At 39.5% G+C, this 19,747-nt stretch overlaps 1 protein-coding gene across 1 annotated transcript in view; it reads right to left on the bottom strand.

Annotated features, from left to right (window-relative positions):
• The window catches only part of ATRNL1 (attractin like 1), a gene marked incomplete at both ends in the record, with an annotated part of 644,309 nt that overhangs the window by 89,732 nt on the left and 534,830 nt on the right, over positions 1-19,747 (bottom strand). Inside the window, one exon of the mRNA XM_080694289.1 lies at positions 5,266-5,380. Coding sequence (XP_080550415.1) covers positions 5,266-5,380 — 115 coding nt within the window. The remainder of the gene's footprint in view (positions 1-5,265; positions 5,381-19,747) is intronic.

Below are 19,747 nucleotides of genomic sequence, written 5' to 3'. Positions count from 1 at the left end.
GTTAAGTCACCAGGAAGTATAAATTCATCCTTCTGGTTCCCTTAAGCCCACTGCTTAGCAGAGTACCTCTAGGTCTTTTCTTTTTGACTGAGTTTAAAGCTTCTTTAGGAAAAAGGGCTATCTGGAATATCCTGTGTCTTTATGCAGAAAAGTTCAGTGTCATACAAACTGGGACCCAATGGCCCTGGGTTAGAATTCTGGTTCATTCACTTGCTGGATGTATCAGGCCTGGACACGTCATTCAATTTTTATGGAATCTCAGTATTTTGATCAGTTAAAGTGGCATCATCATTAAAAAACACCTAATACAACCTAATACAATGCCCAGAATTAGTAGATCTCTTTACCCATCCTTTTGTCATTTAATTAAGCCAAAGTTATTTTTGTCATTGCTTTAAGTAGAAAATGCATTCATAATACTGTTGGGTAGACTATCTTTTTTTTTTTCATGCTGGGGATTAAACCCAGGGGCATTCTACCTCTGAACTATTCTTCACCTCCATCCCCCCACCCCAGCCCTTTTTATTTTGAGACGGTCTCACACTAAGTTGCTGATGGCCTTGCTAAATTGCTGAAGCTAGCTTTGAACATGTGGCCCTCCTGTCTGAGCCTCCCAAGTCCTGGGGGTTACATGTGTGCGCCACCATACCTGACGGGGGTGTTCTACCTTTGAACTACCTCAGCCATTTGTGTGTGTGTGTGTGGGGGGGTCTGGGGATGGAACCCAGGGGCATTCGACCTCTGAGCTACACCCCCTGCCCTATTTTTATTCTTTATTTTGAAACAGGCTCTCGATAAGTTACGGAGTACCTCAGTAAGTAGCTGAGGCTGTCCACCAACCGTGATCCTCCAGTCTCAGTCCCCCAAATGCTGGGATTACAAGCATGTGTCACCATACCCAGCTTCCCTCAGCCATTTATATTTTTTATTTTGAGAAAAGATCTCACTAAGTTGCTGAGGCTGGTCTCAAACCAGCAACCTTCCTGTCTCAGTCTCCCAGATATCGAAAGTATAGGCATTTGCCACCATGTCTGGCTCCTAAACTATCATTTTAAACATGTGATTTAATTAGATTATTCTAACGACTCTGATTAGCCTGCCAAAACTTCAACATAAAGTAGAAAATTTCAAAACTGTGAATTTCTGAGCAGTATCTTCTTTGGTAATTTTAGAGTCACATACTAGCTAGCATCATGGCAAATTTTACTTTGAGCTGAAACATACAGCTGCTTTGCAGCAGTGGACATTTGAGACTCTGGGATTTTTAATCCAGTGAGAAAAGTTAATCTGCTTCTCATTAGGAAGGATCCATAAACTGGAAATCCATAATCCTCCATCACAAAGTGACAGCAGTCATTACCATTTTCAATTTATGCTTTTGAAGAGCTCTATTTACTTGCCCACATTTTATTGTAATGTGACTCTAAAGTGCTCGGGGACAGTGCTGTCCAGGGTACTCAGAGATATGCTTGGATGTTCGGTGTCAGGCACCAGAGTTCCTTAATGCGTCCCGCTTTCGTGGAAACGTCAGTTTTGCAATGACTTCAGGGTCAGAAGAGAAAGCTGATGCTCAGTGAACATATGTCAACATACAGAGCCCGAGTTAACCTGAGAGCCTGGCAGGGCACAGCGGCGCTCACGCTCACAGAAGACAGACAGGAAACAGCAGGTCTACTGGGTAGGGGAGCATAGAATTTGATTAGTCCAGCTCCAGGAATGCCAAAAATCCTATTTAATATATTTTGCTTTACTATTCTAAGCCACCTACAGGGAGAATTGCTCCTAAGAACCTAAATGTATTATATTTAAAAAATTTTTAAAAAGATTAGTGCCTGGGTAATCTAAGGGATGAATCTACACAATTTTTCTTTTGATCTCTGGTAGGCTGAAAGCCATGGGAAGGCAGTTCTCATGTTTTAGCAAACCCTAAAAGGGCCACATTTAATAGTTACTTGTTAAATATTACTAAAACAGTTGTTGTTGGTGAAAAGAGAAAAAGTTCAGAGACAATGCTATTTTTTTTTTTTTTTGATGCTCAGGATGGAACCTAGGTGGATTTTCCCCTCTAAACTGCATCCTCAGCTCTATTTAATTTTTTGTTATGAGATAGGGTCTCTCTAAGTGGTAGAGAACTGTGTTAGGTTGTTTAGGCTGGCCTCCTACCTGTGATCCTCCTTTCTCAGCCTCCCAAGAACTGGGATTATAGGTATGAGTCATCATGCCCAGTTTTCTATTTTTTTTTAATTAGACAGACAGACAGACAGACAGACAGAGGAAGGAAGGTAGGTAGGCAGGCAGGCAGAAAGGAAAAGAAAGTCAATAGCTGCTACTAGAAGAGATGGGGACAATAAATGAATTCAAGTCCAATTGCTCATTTACTGGTGTTAATTGCAGCCTGTAGATGGAAGTGGGTGCATTTCCCAGGGTCACATCTCCCAGGTCTCTGATCTTCCTCCTCTTTAGCCACATCAAGAGCATTTATCAACATCTTTTCCTATGTAGGTAACCATGACTGCACAGAAATATAGATGGACTTTTTATAAAAATACCACGACTCAAACTTCAGCAATGATATAACTAACGTCAACACTTCCCTTCTAGTCAATATGACTCCCAAACGATCGTGGGGATGTATTTCCTCTCAAATATTGAGTGATATCAAGTTAAGTTTTAATCAGCTGTGCACAACAAATGCTTTGATGAAGAACGGAGAAAAGTATTTCATTTGTACATTGGTGTCACTATTGGCCTTACTCAGAGAACACTTGGATGATAGCATTTGGAAAATTTCTTTCTACTTGTGCATAAAAGTCAAAACCTTTTTGTTTTATTGTCTCCCAATATTTTAGTATTAAAAAGTCAATAATACAGCAAAGTTGAAAGACCTTCATAATGAACAACAGTATTCCCACAACCTAGATTCTACCATGAACATTTTGCTTTACTCGCTGTATGGCATATGAATCCATATATCCTTCTTACTCTCCATCTATTAATCTATCATATGTTCTTTTTTACATATTTCAAAGTAGATGTAGATAACAGATAATAATGTATTTTGAAGGAATGGAATCAAAGGAGATTCTTACTCCTACAAGAATAGCTGGAAAAATTTATTAGCGTTTTGAAAAAAAAGCAAGGAACAAGCTCGCCTTGAATTATACACACAGATGCTCATCATTATTCGCTTTTCAGCCTCTGGAAAAAGTATGTAAGCTATTTCAATGTTTTGTCTACCTATATCAACTCTGTCGACATTTTTCACTATTCATTTAGATGCTTGGCTTGCTGAACAACCTGGGCCTCCAACTGCAGAGAAATAAACTGTCTGCTATAGGTCATGAGAAAAAGTTACTTGGAATGCTAGTAATAAGTAGGATCTGTTCTTTGCTCTGTACTCTAGTTCTGCCCTACCCCAATTAGTCCTCGAATGCAGAAATGAAGCTGTTTATGTCTCTCCTGTCATTTACAAAGTGAGTTTTACATTACTCAATCCGCAGCCTTGTCATGAAGATCAAATGTGTACAGCACGAGGTACATCCAAGATGGCATTATCATTAGTAATCATAATGCATCCATAAGAAAACACAGCTGGAGCAGCAGCCCACACTGCTACTTGACTTTTTTTAAATGAGTCAAAAAAGATTTTCAAAGGTTAAAGGGACACGGTATTGGCAGTTGCCCTCACTCTCCCATCAGTAAGTCATCTTGTCAAGGATCTAGAAGAAGCTTGGTGTATATCAGAGACTTGTTTTCATTAGTAAAGTGTTTGCTTTGGAAACCATCCCAGTTTTAAAACAATACTTCCATTAGCCGAGCACAGTACCTATAATTATCCATCTTATCTGACCAGCGTCAAACTCTCTTCTACTTATTGCATGCCATTTACCTTGGCGGTGCCGAAAGGAGAAGAGAAAAACATTTTCTCGATGTATAAGGAGGTGCAGAGAATGTTTATGTCTTAGAATGAACATCTACAAACAGACCCGCAATAGCAATTCCTGCAACAAGATATCATTGGGCACAAAAAATGATGAGTCTAAATGTGATAGAAAGACACTGTTCCCATACATGGGGAACATTCCACTACATGAATATCTAAGGCGTACAAAGGTATAAAGTAGTTGTATTTTGCATTTCTTCCACTTGTCACTCCCAGATTTTCAGTCCGTCAGCCGCAGACTGAGTTCTGCCAGTCTTAAGTGTCATCCCTGTGCCTTCCTCCCAGCTGAATATACCGAGCAGGCGTCCAACCTCTTGCTTCGGGTTCTTAGCTTACAAGGTTGTTATAAGAGTTAAGGGATTTAATATATGGAAGGCACATATATTTGTCTGGATGAACACACATCAAGAGAGTGAGTAGCAAGGTCGAAGCTAACTAGAGTAGCAAAAAAAGATAAAATAAGCAGGGAGACAAGTTCACCATCAGTTACTGTTGTTGAGAACCTGTCACATCTCTGCCATTTGATTTTCATGCCTAAGGGGAATCGAAGAGAAAGATGTGAAATCACCCTTGCCCTCAAAAAGCATTCATTCCACTAAGAGTTGGGTGAATAACCAGTCAGGAGACAGAAAAGAACATAAGCTGTAAATAGATGGACGAGGTATACAAAAAGAAAGAAATGTACGCTATGTCATGTGACTACATGATCTGCTTAATGTTGAGCACATTTAGAGTGCGGACAACATCACAGCAAAGAACAAACCTCTATGCAGATAATATGATCACCTCCAAGACCAACACAGGAAAAGAAGACCAGAAAAAGGGTAGCAGTGCTTACTCTAAGGAGTTCCTGTGACCCATGGACTCCATCGGTCTGGTGTCGGGAAGTGGCTGCATCAGTCTTCCATCCTCCGATGCCACTAAATGCCCTAAACACAAGTCTCCAGATCGGATCTATAGTCATCATGCAAAATTCTGAGCATTTCATACAGGAAGCCAAGCATAATTTGGCCTCCTAAGAAACTGGCTAGAAGGGCATCTAGTGAGATTTCTCATTGTAATTTAAAAAGTTTGTGTGAACACAATACATTTGCCTATTACACATGAATCTACCTATATTCACAGTGTATTTAAAGGAAACACTGGCACATCTGAATACTGGTAATGCAGACACTCAGATACGGGGGTGAAAGTTTGTATGATTTTATCATGCTCTAAATTAGAACCTTGTGTGGGTCCTCACTGTGCTATTCAGTGGTATTATTTCTTCTTTTCAGCCTAGGAGTTTAGCAGAACTGCAGATGGCTTCACATTCACCATACCTGATTGCCCAGGCGGCGGGGCACCCGTTGGTCCTCGTGGTAGACAAAGAAACACGGTCAGAACTGCAGCTCGGTTCCCAGCACAGGGTTCAATGGCTATCGGTTTGGGTGCCCCCTGAAAAAGAAAAGCCCCTTCGTAAGTTGCTATGCCATCGTTCCTTTATTCCCTAGCTTACCTATCCTTCAGTCAGCAGAGTTGGTATGACACTGTTATTTTAGTCTCCGTTTTTCCCATTATTCACCGGCTCAACTGTATACTTCCAGTTGTTGGAGATACATTTTTCAGCTTAGCACCAACTCCTGTTATAGTGTAGACATTCAGTAAGCCTTTATTTCAACACATGAATGTATTTACTACATCTGATGTGCAGCCAGTAAGCCACAGAGTTACCCAATTTTGGTTGCTTCTTCCCAATTATTTCTTCTTACCTCACAATAAGTTATCAATTAAGCGATCACATTTCCAAATATTCTGTTGACAGTTTTTTTGTTTTTGTTTTGGCAATCTTAGTAAACTTTACTGTCTATAGTTGAAAGCTACAACATGATGTTTTGACATACAGATACACATACGGTGAAATTACTACTATCGTTGAACAAATTTATATATCCATCTCTCCACATAGCCATATTTGTGTGTGTGTGTGGTTGAAGCACATAAAATCTACACTCTTAGCCAACTTTCAGTATATGATAACACTATTTATTAACTCTAGCCCCCTTGCTGTACATCAGATCTCTTGATTTCTTCATGCTATGGAATTACAATTCTTCACACCTTGACCTATGCCCCTATTCTCTTTTCCGCCCTGCCCCTGGGGTTTACTATTCTATTCTCTGCTTGTACATATTTGATTTTAAAAAAAAACCCTATGAGTTTAAGTTGGCATATCTTTAATATCACTGTGGTGAAATACATATTGTATAATTACCCACCAATGTACTTCTCTAGTAACAGGAATAAATAAAGTAAGTGAATAGAGGGCAATGACAATAGCAGTAATGCTAATATTTTAAGTATTCATGAGGGATTAGGAGTTCAAAATGCCTCGATATATTAACTTCCTTAACTCTTACAACAGCCCTGTAAGATGAGAACCTAAAGCAAGCTGCTGAACACCTGCTCAGTTCATGCAGCTGAGAAGAAGGTACAGGGCTGGTACTTAAGCTCAAGCAGGCTGCCTCCTAAATTTATGCTTTTACACACAGAAACACACATGCGTGTGCCCCCTACTTGCACAAAAACGCACCCACAGAATTAAGGTTCAAATGCAATGTGAACTTTGAAACAGTGACGATATCATTGTAGTCTAGGGATGGTGGTTTGGGTGATATGCAAAGAACTACAGTTGGGACATGGTTGATGCAGGAAAACAGTCTCTCTTTTCATAAAGGCAAAATGAAATAAAAACATCTGCCACAGATTTAATTATTAGAACAAATTATTTATCCAGGTTTTTCTCCACTGGTAACATCTGAACTTTTCAGAAGAAATATAGACATATGTAGTCATTCACCTAGAATATTCTAGAATATTGCCGTTTCCCGAAAGTTTAACGAGGCATTAAAGATAAAATATGTTCCTTTTCATGTAAAACTTAGACTGAAATTTTTGGTGACAACGATTTTATGTGGTTATAAAGGATTTCAACTTTATAGCAACATAAATCTCATGTTTTAAAATTATTCCCATACAGATACATTTTGGGAGTTTCCACTATAAAGATGAAAGTTGCTCTGGTGGTGGAAGCAGAGGGCATTGAAATGTTCTGAGTGACTGCTGTCAGCCATGTTGCATCCCTGGCATCAAGTTACATGATCTATGGTTGGATACTTGAGAGCTTACATTTAATTTAAGAGACTTATTTTTGAAAATGTTAAGTCAAAATCAACATAAGCACATAGGTATTCTCCAATGATGTAAATATTTAGAGAATAAGCTTGTCATGTTCCAAGGCTAAAAGAAAAATGCTATAAATGTTTCCAACCTTATTTCCAGGGAGCTAAAATTTATTTTAATTTCATAAATGCAAAGTATATGTAAAGGTCAATTGGTTAAAATTCACTATGAGAATGTAAAATAAATTCAAGGTTTAAATAATAGTAATATATTAGAAATATCCAAATCCCTTTTCACTACATCTAAGAAACAATTGGCCCCGTTTCTACCAACAGGCAAGCTTTCTTTGTTGTTTCATTTTTCAGTTCTCAGTGTAACAACAGACGCTATGTAGAATATACAAAGTTATGTTAAAGAAGAAAACTTGATTGCAAAAATTAGAAAAGTCAAATTTAATGAATACAATAATTATTGAGAGACAGTGTTTCTTGGCTTAGGGGATTGAGAAAGCAATAAAGGCTTTGGTAATACATCAGTTGATCATGTTGCCAGGTTACCTTTCTATTGTTTTTAACACCAGCAGAAAGGTTTTAAATATCAAATGCTGGTGTTTATTTTATTTTTATTTTTTTATTTATTATTTTTTTGTAATCATATATCACTTTGGAATACAGGACTTGAGAGGATATACAATCACATATCATCCAATAAGCCCTCATCCAATCCCCATCCCATTCCCCCTCCCCCTCGATCCCATGCTTAATTGGTGATTATCTTTGATATAACTGTTTACGTAACTCATGAGTTTTAAAGAGATTCCATCTTCCCCCATCACCTCCCCTCTAATTGGTCACCTTAATTGCTTCTCAATAGGGCCCTTTCTACTACTCGACCTCCTCCTGTTACCCCTTTCCTCCTAGTTCTTGCTAATTAGAAGCATCTGGATTTTATTTTCTGTGCTATCTCTCTGTGCATGCCGCATTGCAAGTTCCGATCCCACTCTTGACGGCCCCCTCTTATCCCGACCTCGCTGGCTCGTATAGAAAACACTAGAAGTCTCTTTATATTGATAAGCCATATAAAATGAGATTATAATTCTATTTTAAAATCAAATTGGCTTACAATTCGGTCTGTGTTTAGCTATGAGAGTTTTCCTAAAAGGATATTAGCAAAGCTATGAATTATTCATTATGTTTAAAAATATTAGTTACTACACAGCTCTTTGACACCTCTGGAAGGAATCCACATCATTAAAAAAATTATTTCCAAAGAGTTTGTGGCAAATATCACTTTCAATACAGGATTTTAAATAAGAATAGAGACACGTTATGGTGCTTGAATTTTACAACAGAAAATAGAAAAAGAAAAAACCCTGCAAACGATAATACTTCCAATACCTTGAGGTTTGTCAGTTGTTTTGCGATAAATACATAACCATGAATCAAAATCATTTCACAATGACATAACATGTTCACTGAGCTGTGCAATTTATCACGCACTTTCCATGGCTGCCTTTGAAAGAGATAAGGGCTGGGTGTGTTTGCCTACAGCACTCAGCAACTGTGATTTACCTCTAGGCTTTATCATATTTGTTGTACTGCAAAGAGCTGGTGTTGGACTGGGCCAGAAAACATCACTGACAGTTATGTAATTAGCAGTCCTTGTTTATTAAGCATGCTGCACTTTTTCCAAAGACTGTTTGGTTCACTCTGGCATTTCTGAAACTATTCTTATTTTCAAGTCTTTTTTTTTTTTTCAAGTCATTGCTGGGAGGGGTGAAAAAAAATAAGTGTTAAACTCTATCTTCTTTTAGTTATTAAAGACAAACACATTATCAGAGAAGCTTCTGGAATTATAGGGATTTTTGAGATTATAGTTCTTAAAATGCCTACTAATATGTTCTGAAAGTGAGACTGCCATTTGAGCCCCAGAGCTGCCCTGGAAATTTGAATCACTGCAGGTTTAAGAAACACCAATGGAAAGAAAGAAAGAAAGAAAGAAAGAAAGAAAGAAAGAAAGAAAGAAAGAAAGAAAGAAAGAAAGAAAGAAAGATGGACCAATGGGCAAAGCTGGCCATGTATATCTCCATCCCTTGGCCTTCTCCATGGCTAAAGAGCGAGAGAGAGAGAGAGCCATTTGCTTCTAGAAACCATACCGAGGCCCACTACAGGAAGTCCCATGCCCACAGCTAAGGATTTAACAGAACTCTCTGATGTCTTTGGACCAGCCCTTCCAATTAAGTGAGGATAGGTCTATTCCTCAAGAACCCGAAGGGTAAATAAAAAATGTTATGTCATTTCCCAAAATCTTTTAGTAGTTCAAAGTAGGGCTTGCAAATTTAAATTTCTTCAAGGCCCAGGTTGATAACTTAATAATAATATTTGCAAGGTCTTGTAATACGTGTCTGATGCTACACTAAATGGCTTATATAGACTTAATCCTACCCCATGACACAGGGACTATATTTTATAGGTGAGGAAACTGAAGCTCGCAGAGTTTAAGTGAAATAACTACTGGAGGTTTCAAACTCATTAGGTGGCAAAGCCAGGATTTGGACCTTTGTAGCCCATCTTCTGAGCCTACGTGTTTAGCCCCATGCCAGACTGCTCACTGACTTGCTGACTTATCTTCTCGGAAGAGATGGTGTAAAGTGGCGAACACCAACTGGAAAGCGCAGGACTTGTTGAAGACATTCAATGTTAAAGAACACGTCGGTAGGTCAAAATGGACTTGAGGGCCATGTGACCTCTGTGGACTAGACTCCAAAATGGCATTTCAAGGTCACCAAGTTCTTGTGTCTGCTCCTTTATCAAACTTCACCTGTGTTCTGAACAAGCTCCATGTAGGGGTCACTCTTCAGTAATAGTGTCTAGAAAGTCCCGAGCCCACACCCTGTTCACCTGGAACCCCTCTACTGTCCAGGACAGCCTGTCCACAGGCCCCTTACTTCCAGACCTCATGCATCCCAAAGGGACAGCTCAGATGTCTTCCCTTGCAGGAAGCCCTCTCTGGTCTGCTGCATTTAGTCCCTCCCTTTTTATTTCTTTCATTTGATCTCTTAACACCCTCTTTGTTTTTGCCTTCAGTAACAGTTGGATAAATGACCAGCCTACTCACTGGACCAAGCTGCTAAGGTCATAGTAAAATTCAGTTAATTTAGAAGACATCAAATTAATTCAGCTCAGTGGCTTGAGCTTAAGGTAGATCCTGTTTCTCCTTCTCCCTGTATCCCTGTGCTTACTTTTTTCTCTTTGAAATGCTCAAACTCATTGCCAACTATTTGGGACTTATGTCTCCCAATCTTTCATTATAGGTATTGATGTCGGTGTGAGGTCCCTGGTCCTCTAAGAATGGCAACCTATTAGAAGCTTTTGTCAAGCGTGCAGCATCTTCTGGAACACTCTGCACCTGTGAAGTGTTGTCACAGAGCTCAGTCAGTGAGATAACTCTGAGGCATGGCAGTTTCTATCCAAATTATAAATATTAAAAGAATAAAAATAATGAAAAATCATAACAGCAAGCATATATCAAGTACTTACTAGGTGTTAAGTTGAGCATTTTATATGCATCATTGTGTGTCATCTACACAACAACTCTGTCAGGGGACACTGCAATTTTACATTTTATACAGATGAAGGAATTCAGAGAGGTCAGAAGGCAGCACAGCAGGTGAGCGGCAGATCCAGAATTGGAACTCAGTTCTGCATAATTCTAGTGTCTAGGTTCTAACTCAACAATATTACTAGGTTACTCTAGGTTCTAAACAGTCCATGTTGCTAAAATACGTAACCGAAGAAGCCAAGGAACCGCTCATTCTTTTAGGTTGGCTGTTAGTAAAAGAAACTAAGTTAATATTCCACTTATAAAAATTATGCGCATATATTTGACCTGTTTCTGACCAGCATTCAAAATACCTGCGCATGCTAGGGCTAGCTCTGCTGCTCTCCAGCCGTGTGGTCCGAGGCATGCCACTAAGTCATTTTCTCTAAAAGGAAAATGAACAGGTAGGCTGGATGGTTTCTAGGGTCTCTTTCCTCTTTAGCATTCTGTGACTATGATTTATGGTCAACCTCCAGAATCCGTGACATACCAATAGCTCACACCATGTCTAAGTACAGTGAAATTTAAAATTTCCGATCCTTAGTAATTTTTTTTCCTGCTCGGGCACTTTAAATGGCACGTCTAATTTTAAAGAACATTATTATACCATATGATGAATACATCACATAAGACTAAATGGCCACCATCGCATGCCAAAAAAGCAATTAGAAAATTGAATCAAGGAATTAAGGATTAATGTGGATATGTTATACCTGTCAGCAGTAATAAGTGTTTTGACAAGAACAGAATAAAGTCTGACAGTATGCACAAATACTAATCTGATACATGAGTGAAATATTAAAAATGCAAACAACTGCACATTAATCACTCTCACATTTCCTTTCTAAAACACACTTAGTGCTATTCTTATCAGATCCCATCTATAAATAAAAATGAGTCCTTTTCAACAGCTTGTGTGACTTGGTATTTAAAGTTTAATGAGTGTTTATGTTGATATTAAATTTAATTTTTAGTCACATTAGTAAAATTGAATTAATTTACTAGATATCAAATTAAGTCAGCTCAGTGGTTTTGCTCGTCACAGCTAATCAAGTGAGCTGATTCCAGAAGAGCAACAAATACCCAAGTTCTGGGTCTCCAAAGCAGATTCTCTGATTCCACTGTTTAAACTTGGGGGAAAAATGAAAGTGAAAAATCACATTCTTTACTTATTCACATTTTGCTTTACACAAAACAATGAAGGAAAAAAATGCATTAGCTTACTTTACTCAGTGGGTGAAGAACTTATGTTAATAAAAGAAATTAAGCTGATGGGCACTCTCAAAAACAGGGTTAAATTACATTAGAAGCCAATTCAAAGAGAATAAGGTAACGCATACGGGATTAGGTAAAGAAATAAAACACAGTATTCACAGAATTAGTATGCTGCTCCCGAGTTTCCAAAGGTATTGCAGTTGTAAACTATTTTTGTATCATACCAAATATTTTTCCTTTGTTGAAATGCCTGAACATTCCATTTCTATTTTTACTATATATATATGCACTTGCACAAAAACATATGCACACATTGAAGGTTTATATCTGTACTATAATATCTGGTTTAACTATTTTGCTGTCATTTAGCTGGATAGCAGTGACTTGCAGAGCAAAGAATTTGGATTGTGAGGGCAGCAGTTTTACCTGTTTTCCTAAGGTGTTGAGGACTAAGAACGTACAATGGTACCAGTACCATCTCCTTTGGAAATATCATATAATCATGCTTTGTTCAGAGCTGGTTAATAAACATGAATGTTAACAGGAAGTGCTTTGAACACATTATCTTTCAAAGTTCCTTCTTCAAAGTCTTTTTCAAAAATATGAACTAGATTTTCTATAAAATAATTAGATTTTTAACAATCTGTACCCCCCCCATAGTTCAGTGCAGAAAACAACATAACCGCTATGTTTTATGTGTGAATTTCAAAACTGAGACCATCCTTTCTGGCCTTGAAAGTACTTCTAAGCATGAGAGACAAATGTGTCTGACAAAGCAATCCACTTTCCATGTCGCTCATGCCCAGACTTGAGCTTTGCCTCAGACCATTCTGCCATCTAGACTGCTTACTGGCATCTACCGTTCCGGCAAGATCTGGTCCAGCCTCTCTCCCTGGAAGAAGTTACCCAGGCCATCCCGAGCTCTTCCAACTCCTCCTCACTCCCTTCTAGCTCAATCATCTGGAGTGAATCACTTTTCCTTTTGTAACCATTAAGAGAACACATTATGCAGTGGTTAAGAGAACTACCCTCAGCACCCAGCAAACTGGGTTCCAGGCCGCTCTCTCGTCTGAGTATGAGCTGGGTCAAACTGCTTAACCTCTCTGGGCCTCAAGTTTCTCATCAGTAAAACAGAGGTAAAATTGCCTTATTCGTAGTGTTTGAGGATTAAAGGAATATACATAAATATTAATGTATATTAATATGTGTTTAATATATTAAAATTTCCTATGTAAATGAATAGTAAGTAGTATAGTACTCTATGTATATAGCATATATATAGGGTATATAGTATATATAGTAACGTACGTATAGTAATGAATGTATATGTATATAGAAAATACATATACTCTAGTAAAATAGACGGTGTTTCTATCTTCAGAGAGAGTACTTGTTAAGAGTCAGGTGTTACTGATTCATCATGACGGCATTGTTCGGCCATCCCACCCAGTTCTTACTTTGCTTTAAACTTTTCTCTGTTCCATCTGAAGATGCTCGACTCAAAAGTAAGCCATTTGAGAACAGAAGCCATACTCTAAGACTTTCTCTTAATGGCTTGAAATCAAATCAATCAAAAATTCGGCCTCCAGGAGACAATTCTGTTGCTAGCTTGCAAGGCGGGGAGAGGCTGAGCAGGACACCAGGCTTCTCACACATGGCCCGTCCGCCCTGTTGCCACCGGGTGTCTGCCTGCTTTCCCACTTTTGTTCCTTCTCGTCCTTCTTTTCAAATGAATGTGATCTCTAATCCTTATGGGCTGCGTAGAATAGATCTTTCCCAGGATCTGAGACTGAGGTGTTCAAAAAATATTTCACGAATAAATGGTTATTTGTTTTTTCCTTCTAAAGGTGTATAAGGTACATCTCTAAATTTTGTGGCAGGACATCATGGGCAGTACCTCAGTCTACACCAGAAAGAGGTAAACCAGCAGAAAAGCTGGAGGCTAGGTCCACTCCACAACACCTGCCACTAATGCAAAATGCCACCATGACCTCATAGCTGATAGGCTGCTTTAGTTTAAAAGGTAAACACACCAGCTACTGGCATAGAGCACTCCACTAGCCACTGTTCCCATTCCAGTGGAGCATCCTCCCAACTGGCTGCAACTCAGGCGACTTTAGAGCTGAGTGCCTTGACCCAGTTACGCACGGAGCTCTAAGCATGGGGATGGAGAGGGGCAGGGAGGCTAAGAGAGGTGCTGGGGGAGGGCTTTGGATGACTAGGTGCTCACAACAAGAATGAGGAAGCATGGTGATTTATGACAGAAGAGGGGCATGGGCATGAAGGTCAAAAGGCAGAAGGTTGGTTTGAGAAATGGTCAGAAGTTCAGTAGGGATAGAGCCTGTTGAGAGGGATCCAGAGTCAGAGCAGAGACTGGGGAATCCAAGAGTTTCAGGTCTCTCATTACCTTCTCAAATGCTTCCTGGCTAGGACTGGAATTGTCATTACCTGCTTAAAAAGTCATGTTGAGCTGATGAGATGGAACCAGGTCAGCACAGCACACAGTGGTACCTTGTGCCACCTTTACTAAGACATGTTGCAGATTGATCTCCCCAAATGGACACTGCAAGCCTCTCTCTATCAGGAACCCATGGGGCTCTTTTATTAAACAACTGGTCACATCTGTTAGACTGAGTGCACATTCAATTAAAACACTTAGTTCTGAAACTTCAATCATAAAAGTAAATCAAGAAGCACTATGAAAACCAACCGTCAGCAGAAAGAATAAAAGTGCAGATTTGGCAATATTCTTAATGAGGAATCAAATGTTAATAGATCCAGCATAATAAATGGCTTTCTACTATGACTATTACACCAATCGCAACCTATTTTAAATGGGACAGGGCCAAAACTCTGAATGAAAGAGCTTATTTGACTTGTTATAGAAACACGTATGTAATCACTGTCAACGTACCCTCCCAAGATCACACTAAGAACGGGTCAGCCTGGATGACAGAGCTGTCCCAGGTAGCTGAACACTAACCCTGCAAGGAATAACACATTGTGCTTTTAAGGTATTTTTTTTTTTTAAATGTGAGCCTGGCTGAGACAAAAGGATCACAGGTTCAAGGCCAGTTTCAGCAACTTAGTGAGGCCCTCAGCAAGTTAATGACTCTCTTCCAAAATAAAATAGGTCTGAGAGTGTGGCTCAGAGGTAAAATGCCTCTGGGTTCAATTCCCACAATCACAGTCCCCCCCCCCAAAATTAGTATAAAATCACTTAAAATAAATATCCTTTTCTCTGCTTCTTGAATTATTATATAGTAACATGTTATAAATAATTAAATATATTATACATATGCAATTTAATGTCTTGATGTCCCACGATTGACATTAGAAATATCAGTTTTCACAGTATGCTGAAGATGTCTGGAATTGCAAGTATGGATGTGAGTTAGCACAGGTAAAGCTAGATTTCCAGGGATTTCCTTCTTCCCTTTTCTGCACCATCCCCAAGCCACCAATGCCACCTGCCTCGTGCATATTTCTTTGTTTATATAAACGACAATCTGAAGGTCGTGCAGCTGCCAATGAGCAACCTAAACAATTTTCCTCAAAACACATCCTTGTGCATGCAAAGACTGAAGCCGTGTTTCAAGGACCTTTCTCATCGTCCCGGGTTTCTCCTCTTCTGTGGCTCTGCGTGCACCTTGTCAGTGCCATGGAAGGTTCCTCCTAGTTCCTACACTACCAACCCCCGGGCCGCACAGGTCTCCTCGACAGGCTGCAACCATCCCCCATGTTCATGGAGTCTGTAGGCAGATTAATCTTTCCAATTTCAAGATTTTGACAATAGTGTTTGAAAATAATCTTACTATAAATCTAGTAAAATATTATGTCCAAATGACTTTACTGCTTGTGAAGTAGGCTTAGGTTCAAACTTTATGGGCTCTTGGGCAAGCAATTTAGTTTTTTTTTTTTGTTTTTTTTTTTTTTTTTTTGTGTGTGTGTGTGTGTGTGTGTGTGTGCCTTGGTTTCTCCAGATGAAAAATAGAGGTCATAATACCATTCTTGTAAGGTTTTACTGAGGACTATACATGATAACATATGAATAAGACACTCAACAGAGTGTCCTGGCAAAAGGTGACTATATAATTTTTATATTGAACTGAATCATTTGCCAGTATAATTTTTTGTAGTCAAAACCAATGGTATCAGCAATTTTATATGGTTCAACTTTAATAGTTCTCTTTCTTTGCCTCTAATTTTGCTTTGATGTTCCATGCTGGGGAGGTTTCTATGTTCGGTCTTATCTTTCTCTGCAGGATGGTTTTACTCTCTTAGACCTGATCCCAAAGTTTGAGACCAGTATCCTAGCATTTGTGCATTAAATTTGGAATCAAGTCTCAAGTTCAGACATTATTAGCCTATTGTAGAAAAGAGGCTCACTGATCAATGTAAATGTTAGAAAGTTCAGAGACAAAAGCCATTTAAAAAGATACATATTCCGCTGAAACCTTTCTGCTTGCACAGCAAAGAGAACAATATTTTATGGATGGATATGCTTATAAATGGCTCCTAGGTATGTTCTTAAGTGCCTCTGCTTGGCCTGGGCAGCCTCTTTGTCCAATAGCGTTCTCTTCACTATTTGCTAAGTTAAATTTCTTGTAATTTTATAATCAAGTGTGCTAAGAGGGAATGAGAGGAAAGATGACAGGAGGTAGCTGGTACTTTCCTGCTTTTAGCAGGACCACGGGGTCCTCTTGCAGCCTGTAAATCGCTCTCAGGTTCTCTGGAAACCACAGGACAAGACTTGCCACCCCATCCATGACCTGAGATGTGTGGGGTCCTAGTGTGGCCAAACCAGATACATGCATTCTGGTAGCATTTCTCATTCCTTTTTTTTTTCTTTTTTCTTTTTCTTCGTGCATCATAATCATACATCTTGAAGAAATTCAGGGCAATAGAAGCGCACATGCACACAGCACTCATTGTGTTTCTTTTGGTCTTTTCTTGAAATGACCTGAGCGGTCTCAACTATCTCGCCAGAGCTTGCCTTAGAAAGCAAAGTATGTGAGAGGGAATAACATATCTCTCCAAATCTGTATTTTCCCCAAAGCTCCTTTTCCAGTATGACTAAAAATTAATGGTCAGAGTCTGTGTAATGATCCTTCCCCTGGTTTTATTCATGCTGCTTTCCCAACTCCCTCTTGGTGCTAGTAATTATCTAATTGGTTAAGCCTGGAGGAGCCTTCTGTCATTGGGTGGGGCCCACTGCACACATCTGGCTCACTGTGTTTTCTTTAGAAAAGATGGCAGGGTAATTAAAATATCCATAGCAGCAATACAAGTGTCAACTGGGAAGCAAATCTTATTGGTTTTCCTACTTGGTCTTTATAGTGGATCAAATAGTTTTTCTAAAAAGTTCATGTCCCCCGAGAACTTCAGAATGTGACCTTATTTGGAAACAGAGCCTTTGCAGAGGTAATTAATTTAGACAAGTTAAGAGGTCAGACTGGATTAGGGTAGGCATGGGAGCTGCGACAGGGACACAGGAGGATTGCAGGTTTGAGGACAGCATCAGCAACCTAGGGAGACACTGTTTCAAAAAGCAAAAAATAAAAATAAAAATAGAAAGGACTGGGGGGTGTAGCTTTGAGGCAGAAAGTCCCTGGGTTCAAACCCCAGTAACACACACACACACACACACACACACACACACACACACACGACACAAGAAGAGAGACCACCTAGGGAAGATTTGGAGAAGAAAACACTGTGTGAAGATGGGCAGGGACTGGGAGTTGTATCCACAGGGCTAGAAATACCAAGGTTTGCTGGCAACCACTGGTAGTAAGAAGAGAGCAAGGAAGAGATTCTCCCTTAGGGCCAAAGATGGAAGCAACTCGGCCAACACCTTCATTTCAGACTCTGGCCTCCAGAATTGTTGTGTTAAACCATCAAGTTTATGGTCATTTGTGATGGCACCTCTTTTGGAATTAATACAGTTTCCCGAGTCACAAACTAATCTCTAATAGAATGGTCATGGAATATTGATTATTTGCTACTTTTGTTGTTGTTTTAGAAATGATCATGTACTATAAGAGTGAAACTGTGACTGATCCCCAAACCTCAGCATATTTCCTCTACTTAGGGATCATTCAAGCCGCTTTCACTTGAGAAATTAAAAAAAAAAAAATCACATCGAATGGCAAAGGTCGATGTAGAAATTCACTTCATTATCAGAGTTTTGTGATCACCATACAATTGGAAAGAGCTCTCATTACTTCTTAGAAAGGAGACATAGTCTATGTTGCATGTTGGGTTCCCTAGGAAACAGATTCTGAGACTCAGGTTTGTTGGGAAGAAGCCTCTGTGGGTAGAACATCTGTGTGGGTGGAGGCAGAAGAGCTGGAGGACAGAAAAGTCTCTCTGCGTGCAGAGGCTGACCCGAGTGGGTGGTCTTTCTGAAGGCCTTTGAACCTCTCCATGCACAGGGGTGGTCTCCAAGGAGAAGCAGCCTTCCTAGAAAACTCAGCTCTGAGCTGTGAAGGTGGTGAGAGGCTCAGTCCCAAAGGAAGGGTCTTGGCAGCACACCCCAGCCCCCTGTAGCATTTGCAATTTTAAATAGAACTTTCCTCATTAGCTGAGAAAGTAACTTTGGTCAGACCCAAGAAAATGTGTTATGCTACAGATAAAACTGTTGGATATCTGTGCTTTTGTTTCTTGTGGGGGTTTGTGAAACTGATATATTATTGCCATTTATTTTTTAAATTTTTTATTGGTGCATTGTAGTCATACATTGTAATGGGGTACAAGATGGTAGAGGCATACATGCACACATCACTCATTTAGCCTTTCCCTAATTCCCACCCCAATCCCTCTCCCCTCCCTCTTTCTCATGTTTGGTTTAGTGATTGACTTTGATATGTTTGTGAATGTATTATTACCATTTCTAATCTTCCCAGAAGAATGCTTGCTCTTCAGGACCCTAACCTTCCTCTTTAATTTCTCTGCCTTGCCTAGTGACTCTGATGGTGATTTTTCTCTTTCAAAAAGGTCAAAAATTATGACTTCAGAGTTAACTCCATGGTTAGGTCAATGGTGTAAAGAACTGAGTCAGCAGCATCCAATGTTTTCTTTTTCACACTTGGCATTCAAATGATTCAACATGCCTTAATTTTTGTTAAGTCATGAATCTCCCAGAGAAAGAAGTCATCCTTATTCTGCTTTCAGGTACAATGGAGGATAAGATCACTGCTAATCTCACTAGGTTCTATGAGGTGTCCAAAGGAATGGTGGAGGAGATACCCATTTCTTCTATGTGCCTGCTAAGTCATGTTTTTTTAGGGGATATTTGTGTGTAGAAACTAGTTTTTGCTCTAGCCAGGACTGAGTCCAGGCAGTCAGGCATCAGTGTCAGATGACAACTGAGGAAGACTGAGCATCCAGAAAGAGCAGAGTAGCCGGGAGCAGTAGCACATGCCTATAATCCCAGTACTTGAGAGGCTGAGACAGGAAGACTGCAAGTTCGAGGCCAGTCTCAGCAACATAGTATGCCTCTCAGCAACTTAATGAGACCCTGTTTCAAAATAAAATAAAAAAGTGCTGGGAGTATAAGCCAAAGGTAGAATGACCCTGGGTTCAATCCCCTCCACCAAAAAACAAAACAAAACAACAACAACAACAAAAAAAACCAACAAAACAAAACAAAATAAAAAAACCTGAAGCTGCTGTGAAGCCAACAAGGCCAGTATGAATGAGGAGGGCCAGAGGAGCCATCAGGTCGGTTGTGAGCTTAGAAATGACGGACATGTTAACAAGGGCTACATTTGAATCTCGAATGTTCTTTTTGCCTGTTCCAAGAAAGTGGACAAGTCAGAACCT

The sequence above is a fragment of the Muscardinus avellanarius genome (assembly GCF_963383645.1).
Source record: "Muscardinus avellanarius genome assembly, chromosome: 4".
NCBI lineage: Eukaryota > Metazoa > Chordata > Mammalia > Rodentia > Gliridae > Muscardinus > Muscardinus avellanarius.
The sequence above is the reverse complement of the archived record's forward strand: the minus strand, read 5'-3'. Positions and strand labels throughout refer to the sequence as shown.